The sequence below is a fragment of the Erithacus rubecula genome (assembly GCF_903797595.1).
Source record: "Erithacus rubecula genome assembly, chromosome: 4".
In the NCBI taxonomy this organism is placed as follows: Eukaryota; Metazoa; Chordata; class Aves; order Passeriformes; family Muscicapidae; genus Erithacus; species Erithacus rubecula.
Window position 1 is genome coordinate 6,926,701 of NC_136686.1, and position 12,144 is coordinate 6,938,844.

Genomic DNA, 12,144 nt, shown 5'->3' on the forward strand with positions numbered 1-12,144 from the left:
ATATATGTATATATAAATAAAATGACAATGAAACCAATTAGTCTGGAGAGCCTTTCAGAACATAGAAGAGCAGTAACATACCAAGACATAAGGCAACATAACATTTGTGCTTGCAATTATTTCCATTTCTTCCCTCTGCCCCCTCCCTCATGCCCCAGCCTCAATCCATACAGTGAGAAAGAAAAATAAAAGCATTTTCCCCACTCTATTTGCATTAATAATTTTAATGTGACCTTTAGTCAATTCCATGTCTTCCTAAAATCTACATGCTTCATATCCATGATGAAATTAACAGTCTACCAATACAAATGCCTTGTTTCAGGTTCATAGACAGCATCTGTCTTTTGCTGTCCCTTCATTCTCTCAGTAGAGGAAGCACAGACCAAGCAGCAAGAACAGAACAACAAAAGTCCTGAAATCCACTATATAAAGTGCTGCCTCCCCTAAAACAAGTTTAAAGATAAAGCTGGCCTCAGCCAGGAAGGAAGCACTGGAGATGCCACTTTCACTTCCAGGAATATAGTGAAGAACAGCTTTTAGCAATTCAAATGTCCTCTGGTGAAAAAGTACTAAACATACATTAAAGAAAACATTTTTCATGAGAATAGGTAGAGTCTTGAAGGCCACATGAATTAATAGATCAGATTCAATTAATTACCTTTGTCACACAATGGATTTAAATTCTGCCAGCTAAGACAAACTAGATTTAAAATATTAAGCTGGCTAGCACCATTTAATAAAGCCTCTCATTTGCCCCTGTGTCATTTCATCCTTTGCATCTGCACATGTTGATGGTGAATAACAGTTCTGATCTGACTGATTTCTGAATTCAATTTACTATATTTATTTAGACTAGGTTCTTTACTGGTAAATATATACTGGCAAATATGGGGGGAAATCCAATATGCCATTATTTTTTTATGTATTTATCATTTCAGAAGACTTAACTGTTTTGAAATGTTATGGTAATTTGAATGCAGACTACAGTTATTTAAATACTGACTCCCAGTAATGAGAAGGAGCTTCCTCACATTGGTCTTAGCAGAATTTTCCTTCTAGATAAGAGTTTATAAAAGAGGAAGGGTAGCAAGTTGCAATATACAGTAAAACCAAGATAATGATTAACAGGATTTGAAAATCCTGTATCTAACTAAAATCTGAGGTTGTACCTAATGCAAGAGGACTAAGTTCATATATTTCCTCACTGAACTCAGTGACCCTGCTTTAATTCTAGCTCCTGAAAATGGAGTAGACTGGAATTTTCCATCACAGTAACTGGAAATGAAATATCCCACCTCTGGTGTGAGTTCCTCAGTGCTGAGCAGCCTTGCCACTCTCAGTAATCACTGAAGTATTTAGCTTAAAATGGAACAGTTCTAAAAAAAGCTACTGAGGGAGACCCACCACAGCATACCCAACAGAATTCCCATTAAAACCTCCTGCCAGTATGGGAACCACAAGTTTACAATTTCAGCTCCTGAATTCTGGCAAAGATCACAATAGGAATTGTCCACCTCTCAAGTGACTACAGACCTGAGGCCACCACAGGTGCAAGCATCCTTCTCACTGTACAGCTGGGATAAAAACCCGTGTGCTGTTCAGGATGGAGAGGGAACAGCCTTGGTGCCTGGTGACAAATCTCTGAGAAGGGAGAGTGCCTGGATTCCCACCTCTCTCTCCAGGAATATCACTGCCCTATCCAACTGGAAAGCATGGCAGTGAGAAAGATGGGGAGACCTGCCTGATCCATGTTCTCTTTTTAGAGCTTGACAGTTTGTGCACTAGACTGGAAAATGGAAATTGTGGGTTCAGTACAACCAGACAGAGGAGGGAAGATACCCCAAATCATAAGAATCCTAAACTTGCAAGGAATTACTTTACAAACCCCCTAAGTAACAGCCACCCTCAGGCATTCTTTCTCCTTCTCCACTTTTATAGCTTACTTAGTGATTTCTTTTTGTGAAAAAACAGCTGAAGTAAATCAGCCTGCTTTGTATTCAAAGGAAGTAACATCTCTTTCCCTTCAATACACAGTAACATTTTGGTTTTTATTTTTGATGCAAAACAAACAAAATTCTATGTTAATTCTCTACTTTTAAAGTTCCCACCTTTCCAATTAAGACATGCTTATTACTTGACCCCATATGCCTCTAGGACTATGTAGAGTTTCTATCCTTGTAAGACTGCAGTGCCATCACCAATTAACTTTAAGGTGTTGTTTATGCCAGATGTGTAAATACATTTCTAGCCAACAGTATTTTTATTGAGGATTTTAAAATGCAATCAGCAACAGTGTGTGTATTTAAAAAAATGTGACTGCAGTGGTTATTTTTGGCATTCCTTGTTGAAAACCTCTGCTGGCAGAGATGAAAATATCTTAACATGCTTGCTCTGACCCATGTAATATGAGCAACTTTTCCTTACTATATTTGTCTATGAAAAAAATTGTACTATGCTGATGGCATTTATGGCAAATCTTGCAGAATCACACACTTTTACAGCTTCCCTGCATATTAAAGTTCTACCCAGTCCATGAATGCACATGTAGGTCAGTTCCTTTTCCTGTCTCTGAGAAACATTAGTAAATCATGTTTTTGAAGGATTTGAATTTCTGTCTAGACCACAATTTATTTATTTATTTTAAGTAACTTGAGTCACCATTTTGAAGTTTGACAGCCCTACAGGTGAAATTGTTACAAAATCTAGTTGTAAAATATGTCACTTCAATTTTCTTCCAGCCCTCATTCTGTGGCAGTGACACAGTGAGAACTTTCTCTTGCTTAGAGGAAGAAAATCATAATTATTTAAAAGCAAATAGACATCCAGATCTACTCCATTTTTGTCAGAAAGAATTAAAGCAACATCAATGAGAATTCACAAAGTGGTAAAAACGATTTCTGATAAATTTGGACTCTGCAGCTATGTAAACAACTGTGTGCTCATTCAGAATCTGATATTAAAGAGGCAAACAGAGGCAAAACACAGATCACCTTAAAGTGTCATAAATCATGTTAAAATGAAAGGGATGGAAAACAATGAGTAGTTGGTTTTTAGGAGAATATTCACATATCTGTTACAACTCAGACATACTTATCCCCACATGGCAGAATTAAAACCAGAGTAACACCATCTTTTGACAGTGCTTCAGCATTAGCATGTGTCTTAAGTGCAGTCAGAATGCTGGGCTCTTTCCTTAGTGGGAGAAATGCCCTGGACAGGAGCAGAGAAGCCCTGCAATGACCCCCAGCCTTCTGGGACACATCCAGTGCTGGCAGGAAAATCACCAGGCTGTTCTCCCAACAGTCCACTAAGTATTGATATTGATATTGATATTCCATGCTAAACTCCCCAGAAGACAGAAAATACCAGAATTCAGCCTTACTCTACAGCCTGAATCCTGTTTTCAGTGCTTCTCTCAAGTTTCACAGAACCCTCTTTCTGGTTTCTTCCATCTTACATGGCCATGACAAGAAATACTTGAAAACATATGGCCAATTATTTAATCTAGCATTTATTACTTGGTAACTTAAAAAATTTCCCAAAACAACAGTGTCCTGATCCTGCTCATATGTGGACTGAAATATATACCATGGCTCAGATGCCACAGAATTTGTCACAAGACAGGTATTTCTTTTGTGCAGAATGGACTTTTCAAATGAGCATGTTGCCACTCCAGATAACTTGAAAATTGCACTGTTTCTTAACTAAATTGGCCATTAAATACCTAATATACATAAATATATGGGCTCCTCTATGTGATAAAGCTGTGCATGCAACACTGCTTACATGATTTATTCTAGTATGGCTTTTTTTTTTTTTTGTAACATTCTGGAAATCTGATAGCAAACAGTTGCAGGAGGACACTGTCAGCAGGAGCTGAAAAGATGCCACTTGGCATAAGGGAGGTTGACATTTTATTGTCAAAATAATTTAGGATTTTTAGAATTACTTTGTACTAGCCTTTCTGCTCACTTAAATCATTATTTTCCAAGGAGGCAGATAGAAACAGTTGTAGGTAGGGTTACCCAGCATTTTTTCATTAAAAGATTCAGCTTTTACTTGTTTATAACTCTTTGAGGTTGCAACTTGCAGGGATGTGAATCTGCTTTAGATTTCCTCTTATTGTTAAGCTTCCAGCTAAGTAAGAGAGGAACATAAAATGTTTCATTTTGTTCATATTTGGGGAAAAAAATCTTCAGTTTATCAAAAATTTCTAATGCAATCATGCTCAGGATCAGGATCTTAGTATCCATCATGGATAAAGATGTTAAAAGAAGAGATAGATTCCCAATTTTTTTTTCCCCAGCATAATCTGGAGCCAAATTGACAGCTCTGAAGTATCTTCTTCCTGCTTCCAGTGAGTATCTATGAAAATTTCTGACAAAGCATAATCTTCTTCTGGGCTTGTATACACCAGAGGCCATTAAAGTAGTTCACAGGAGCAGCAGTAAACTACCAGAAGCTGAAGTTTACTGATGCTTTGGATCTAAAGGATGCAGCTCATCTGAGGGATCATGTATGGATCTGTGTGATTCTGCCTGGTGTATTTCTAGATAGCTCTTGATGTCCCTTTCAGACTCAACACTTCAGTGTTTTCTCAACATGCTGGGCAATTAGAAATCACATACTTAAAATTTACACTAAGAAACCATTAAGGCTGCAAGCTTAAGCACTCAAAAGCAACAAAATACCAGACTTATACATAGACCTGGTGTGTCATGATAACTCTCCTAAGTGACAAATGCAGAAAATGCTTGTGTCTCATTTAGTGCCTAGTGAAGCTGGGGAAAGTCAGGGCTGTGGAAACAGCTGGGAAACTTTTCTTATCTGCTGCAGAGTGAGCAGCAAACCAGAAATGGACTGTCAATAGAGAACAGTGTTGTTCAGACAGTGGAAAGAGCCCTAAAAATTTTAACCTATTTCTGCTTTCACTGTGAAATTCCTACTTGGAGCTTGGCAGGTCACTCACATCTCTTCTATTACAGGTTATTGATATTAAAGTTCTTTCTCCATGGCATTTGCAACTACAGCTGGAGCCATCATGAATTTGGCTTGGATCATATTAACGTGCTGTAAATGCTTAGCTGGGTTCTGTGTGGGTCTTGTTAATCACCTATCACTACTAAATGACTTTGACATTAATACATTTTTATTAATTTCTCTTTTGTAAGATGGTCAAAGCAGCATTTTTTAACTTGAGAAGAGTATTTTGAAAATACATTACAAATGTCTACAAAGCTCTTTGATATTACAGTCATGAGCATCATGGGAAAATCCATGAGGGAATGAAAAATTTAATGCTCACAATAGGGTTTAAATACTGTGCTGCAGGAAAGGCATGAGACTAAATTGTGGAGAGGAAACTACTGAACACAAGCCTGTTCAATGAGCACTGAGCATCATGGACACTGAGTGAAGCAAGAGTGACTGCTTTATCAGCATGGGAAGTTAATGATAAGAGGGGATGTGATTATGTAACTAGCATGTAATGACAATCATGTGATGCATACACAAAAAGGATGGAGCCTTCCTCCAAGTGTTTCTGCTCTCTAACTTATTTTAAAACCTTCCTTTGAGGAAGACTTGAATTTTCACCAAAGGCCTTGGGCCAATACATTTGAAAACCTCTCCCAGTGGTCAGATTGAATTGCAAACTGGCTGATGAAAATTCACCCAGAGAGGTACTAGGCGTACTAGGAGGTACTATGCTCTCTGACACTTGTTCACATAAAAAAAAACAGAGCAGCAAGCTCTGACAAACCCTGAAAGGCATGGACTCCTGGAGGACCATAAAACCAGCATAACTCAGAGGGACAGAGGGCTTTCAAGGGTGTATCAGCCCCCACCAGTCCCTGTTAGACAGGACTACAGCCCCAGTCCAAGTGGGGAGTGTCTACCTCTTCAACACAGCTGCAGGTCAGGATTTAAACCAATTCCACTGAAATGGTTAGCTGTCAAAAAGCTGTTTTTAAAAAAAGTTGAGATTTGGTTGCAGAATTAGGCTTTTATAAATTGCCTTCTGTAATCTCACATATTGTCCCAGGTTACACCTCTATACTTCCGTGCATTTGGAAGGACTAGAAGCACTTATTTTAAATATGACTCTGGAACATATTTGCAAGAATGTGCTGTGGATTTGGAGGCTGGTGTACTTCTAGGTAAGCTCTGCAGCCTTGGAAAACTGTGTCCCTTCTTAGAAGTCTGTCACCAAAAGTTCATTATACTTCCAACTACAATTTGAACACCAGAGGGCACAGAATAAATTAAAGTTTTTGCTCGGTTAAACCCTGAGACATTTAGAAATAATGTTTCAGAAAAGGCTCTAATCTTCCTGCCACCATCTATTACTGAAACTCCCAAAGAATATAAGAATTTGAGGAAACAAATAATAACATCATAAGTAAACATTCTCCCACACTTCACCAATGCAGCTGGTGTTGCACTCCAATTAACAACACACAATATTAACTTCTAATAAACAATGAGAATGAAAATTACTATAAAGGCATTTTTCTCTGTGCTTTGGCCTTTGGCCCTGTGCAGCCTCTTAATATTAAGGAGAACTCAGGCTGTAAAATACTCTGTGACATTTCTTTATGACATTCAAAAGTGATTCTTTTGACTTTGTACTTGGGAACTAATATCACCAATGTGTGTTTACACAGTGAAGGTCTCAGGAAGAAAAAAACTGAAGTGTAAGAAAGGCTGTCTCAAAAATACTGGCCCTGTGCAAAGCAGCAAGCATTATATGTTGTTTTACTGCACTTTTTTTTCTCTCTCTTAAAGCAACCAAGTAGGAATGCAAGCTATTGGACCCAGCTCAGACTCACTGGAGCCATCAGATGATGATGCTGAGGTCAATTATTTGAACCTGTACAGAACAATTTCTAATTTTGTGAGCTAATGAGTATCTGCATCTTTAGCATCCCAGCTTCAAGAATACACCACTCTGGGCTTTTCTCTGAAGAACAGTATATATGATGAAGCTGTATGTTTTCCAATAAATAATTATAGAATGTGAGCAGTGGAATCAAAACTAGAGCAATCATTTCATTTAAAAAAATTGGAACAGAACTTAATTTGATATCTCCAGTGGAGTTATCATTAAATTCATTGATGCATCCACCTTTGTGGAACTTCAAAATATTGCAAGCCAGAATGCACTATGCTTTATTTGCATTGCTTTACAAAAAAAGTCTGAATTAATCTGATCCCTCACTTTTTTGCATTCATAGGAAGGTAGAAAAGTTATAATTTTGATAACTGAGCCACTGCCAACATTCAAACCCTCTTATCCATCCCCAAATGCATTTTCTACAGCAAAAAAACCCTCATTACTAAAACTGCAAATCACCTTTGCAAAAAAAAAAAAAAAAAAAAAAAAAAAAAGTAAGTTAACTTCTTCTGGAACACAACAACAATGAAAAAACAAGACATTTTTGGGCATTGGAAATTTAATCTTCATCTACCTACATTTGCAGTCCTTCTGGTTTTTGGCAAGTTCAAAGCCAGGTCTACATTCACAGGCAACCCCACCTTTGGGTGTCTCCCGACAGATGTGTGCACACCCATGATCTTTGTTCATACAGTTCATACCCTCTGTGGAAAAGGAAAGAAAAACAGAAAATATTAGCATTAAAATAAAATTACAAAATAATTATGTGCATCCAGTCCTCCAGTAATTTTATCTGTAGTTTTTGTTTTTCATCTGGACCGTGTTCCACAAGACAAAAACCAGAGCTGAATAGAGATATATAGTCTAAAAACCAGTGTAATAAAAGACAAACATGCTCGGAGGCAAATGTGAGCACTACTGGGTGTCTCTGTTTCATGGAGAAACTTGGGATTTCTTTATTCTCTACCTATATTCTACTCTTTAATGAAAATATCAGGGATTTAAAGGACAGTCCAGGAAGTTGTCTGTCCCACAGAGCTGAATAAGTTATCTCACTGTTGTTTTTAACTTGTATAAATTGAGTGGCTGTTACTGTCTGGTGCATTTTTATATGCCTGTTAATGGGCTTTATATTTTCTAACACACAAAAATCTGCCAAATAATATAACCAAGCATTTTTTGCTTGGATCTGTTTCTTTGCTGTTTGTTTTACATCTCAATTCTCTGTCATCTGCCATAAACACAGCACATCTCCAACAAACCTACTACCACTTTTCTCTTTGACTCTATTAAACAAAACACACCAGCTGCTCAACAAACATCCAAGTGCCATGGGTGGATTCCTTCTAATGTTTATGCCAAGGAAAAAGTATCAACCAGCTTTCTTTTAATCATCACAGAGACAAATTTAGCTTTCTAAACCATGTCAGTGATTTGGACACTGAATGCACCTTATACTCTTAGAGCCTTTCATTACTGTGTTAATTCAAATCCCACATATTCACAGAAATCTTGAACTCAGTTCTTATGGGTCAGCATCTAACATTCCTTGTGTGAACGAAGGCTAGCTAGATTTGCATTACAAAGCCTTCCCAGACTTCCCCTTGGATATCTGACCTGCAAAGGAGAGACAAATTCTCTCAGAATACATTGGCAGAGAATTCACATTGTAACTCAGCTTGCTACGCTGGAAACTTCGTGTGTTGCCCAAAAAAAATGCTGCTGTAAGAGACATCAGGGTGGACTCTGCAACTCATTTGCCACTTTGCAATGTGTCTGCTCCTACCTATTCCAGGCTAACTTCTCAAAACTACTCCAGTGCAAATGTTCAAACCTACAGTGCCAGTGTATTGCAAGTAGATATTTTTTGTGTCTCGAATTTTGAGGAGGAAACACTACAGAAAGCTAGCCAGAGATTGCCTTGGGGTGACAGAAGTTAACAGCTTCAAGAAGTTATTCACACTGCTCAGCTTTACCTTTGAGAGGTATGTATATTAGCAGAGTAATGAAAAACACACATCACCAGTCTGATTGGATATTTTTGTTCACCTCTCCTACAAAACACATCAGGTCTTAAATCTCACCACCTATGAAAATTAATATTATAGACAACAGATGTATTTATTTCACCTAAATTCCCCTCTGTGCTGTCATTGAGCCTAAAGACTTGCCAAAACAAAGTTGTTATAACCAAGTAAGTTATTCTTTGTAAATTGCAGCCTGGACAGCAGATGCTGCTGTGAGATCCAAAACACACTATATGCAATAATATCCCATCCTCCACATCAAAGCGAGGTATGGACGCTTTGTTGGGCTCACCAGATACAAGAAACCTGGGAATGGCCTTATTGAAGGGTTTGAGGCATTTTATAATCTCTTTCTCTCCACTTCTCCCAACAAAGGATTTCAGACACAATGTGTTTGACAAACTGCATTCCTGTGCACTGCGCTGTGCTCCGAAAGGGATCTGGGAAAGATAACACATGGCTGATTGAGCCCCACTGCCCAGGCTCTGAGAAGAGAGGAATTACAGAGATGAAAGCAGATATTTAATGGCCCACAAGTGTAATCAAGCAAGTGATTTTTCAGTGTTTACTTGCAGATACTGAATATCTGCTTTTATGGGAAGACAGAGACTGTGCGCTGCTAAAAATATTGGGAGAAAACAAAGATGAAAATTGTTACATTTAGAAACAAAAGTAATTGTATTTATGTGTAAGACCATAATATTTTAGTTATTGTATTAATTATTCTAGCTATTATGTTAATCAGAGTTGTCTAAAAACTATTTCAGTTCCATGTTTAGCTGGAGAACACCATAGAAATCCATAGAAATCTCCTAAGCCTAAAAACCATTATTTTAGAAAACACAAGGTTTTTTTTTCTGGTGAAATGAAAGACCATTGTTTTTCAGTCAAGAGCAGAAGCTCATAAAAAAAAAAAAAATCTCATTTTTATTTCAGTATTTTTCAAAATCCCTAAAAATTAAATTACAAATCCTAAACAAAATCTTTTTTAGCCCGAAAAAAATTAGTGAAATAAGAATGCATTATTATGCAAAATTAATATTTTACTTTGCTAAGGATGCAATCTAACCCAAAATGGTGTTAGTTGGCAAGTAATTTTAATAATTCAAAATCATAATTTTTCAGATTAGTATTTAGATTTATATTTTTCAGATTCAGTATTTATCCAGATGTCTTTTGTAGCAATCTACATACACAATTTATGAATCACCATTCATAAAGTCTACTTTTTTGCAAGTTGACTCTTCAGGCAATACTGAATCTTTAATGATACAGCATATAGATAACACGAAAAATACAATAATATACTAAGTATCATTCTAGTACTAATCTTAGTTTCTATAAAAATGCATGTAAATAGGAGAGAAAAATACTCCTAAAATGACTTTGTTCAGTATTCTCCTGGGCAGGATGTAGTCCAAACTTTAAAATCAACTAGAAATACATAAACCACCTCCAGTATTTTCCTATATTGGAAGAAGGTGCACTGCTGATAGTGAAGAACTGCTCTGATGAGTTCACACTGCTGCCACAGGAGCAGTGACATGTTTGAGTTATCATTTCTCCCTAATATTGCTCCCTGAGGAAAAAGGCTTTGCAATATTTTACTTACTGTTTAGCAGCCACCTAATGTGCACATGCTTTTTCATAAGGGGCACAGAGTGGGAATAACAGCATGGGAAAACTTTTCTCTATGTTTAAGGGGGATTTAAGCTCTCAGTGTCTGCCTTGCTGCCCAACCCCAGGACAAGGGGACAAGGACAAGTGTGCTCCAGCCCCACTGCCACTATCAAAGCCAAACTTTCTTTATTTGCAGAAAGGGGTGGAAAACTACTCATTCAAATAGTAATAAAAAAAACATTATAATGGAAAAATTGCATGAGATTCTGCTGCTTATTTATGTGTTTGAAGATTTTCTCTTGAGCACCATCAACTCAGCAGATGTGTCCTGGCACCAAGAGGTGCCCTGTGTTTCTTACAGTGCATGAGCTGACTAATGCAGGGCAGAAACAGGACAGAGGGAGAACCCCATGGAGCTATTTGAGGCCTCCCCCAAGTCAGTACAGAATTATGCCCACTGCAGTTTTACCTCAGTGTGTTACACAGCCTGGGCAAAGTAGCAGACAATGGATCTTCAATCCAAGCCCTCAACAGAAGGAATTTACAGAATTATTTACAGAACTTGTGATCCCCTCCTCTCTCCCACTGTGTGCACATCTGCCTCACTCTGGTTTGAAACACAAGGAGCTGTTCCCACCTTGTCTTGATTTTTGCAGTGCTTGGTGTCTCACAGCTTGTAGAACTGATGGGACTATGAGTCAAGTGCAAAACCATGGCTCCCAAATGAAGGGAAAGACTAAGTATTGACAAGAGAGAAGTCTGCACACACACACAATCCTTACTTTATCAGCACAACGCTGAAGTGTCCAGTGTTGAAATGTTCTAGGTTTTACACATTAACTTTTAATAACAACAGTGTCTTAATCTCAAATGCTGCTACTTTAGGTAATCTCTAAAGCCAGCATAAGAATGGGTGCATGTTTCTTCAGCAGTGCTAGCAGACAGTCAAATAAACTTCTGAAACACAGACACATTCTCAGCAAATTCACCTTACAGACAGCAAAACAAAATTCAATGGAAAATATAAACAGGAAGGGAAGTGTCACTTAAGAAACGAAAACACTGATCTAATTAAACTAAATCATCTCTCAGCATTTTAGATGTGACTTGAGAAACTCTCTTCTATTGCCTTCCTGGATTTTTTCTAAGTTACAAAAGATTGTTCAAAAGATGGGAGAGTGACAGCCACTGTTATGTATACCCACAATCCACACTCATTTTTGCTCCTGGCCTAGGAGAGATTTGTATGTGAGTCTACTACATTAATCCAGTCTGCCATCTAGTTATCAGAAATCTCTTAATAGTGCTGCTCTGCAAAATGTTCAGTCTGATATAATGGCCTCTCCATTGTATCATGCTCTAAAAATGTTTTCAGCTCAATGGCCCTGAAAGTGCTTAAATCAGGCTGACTGTGACAACTAAAGCATGGATCAGCCTTTATTTCTCATTAACACTGTCTGTTCTCATCTTAATTAAGACTTTTAGCAATTATTTTACTATGTGGCTCATCATATATGCTTAGATTATCCTCTGTGTTGCCATGATTTCGCTTACTCTGTATTTATACTGCTGCTGTTTTTATAACTTTCAAATAAACATGCT

General features: G+C 37.6%; 1 protein-coding gene across 2 annotated transcripts in view; it reads right to left on the reverse strand.

Moving 5' to 3' along the window:
- SCUBE1 (signal peptide, CUB domain and EGF like domain containing 1) overlaps positions 1-12,144 on the reverse strand; it is a 179,564-nt gene that overhangs the window by 79,679 nt on the left and 87,741 nt on the right. For both annotated transcript variants that reach the window (XM_079303780.1, XM_079303779.1), the window contains exon 5: positions 7,474-7,599. In XM_079303780.1, coding sequence (XP_079159906.1) covers positions 7,474-7,599 — 126 coding nt within the window. The remainder of the gene's footprint in view (positions 1-7,473; positions 7,600-12,144) is intronic.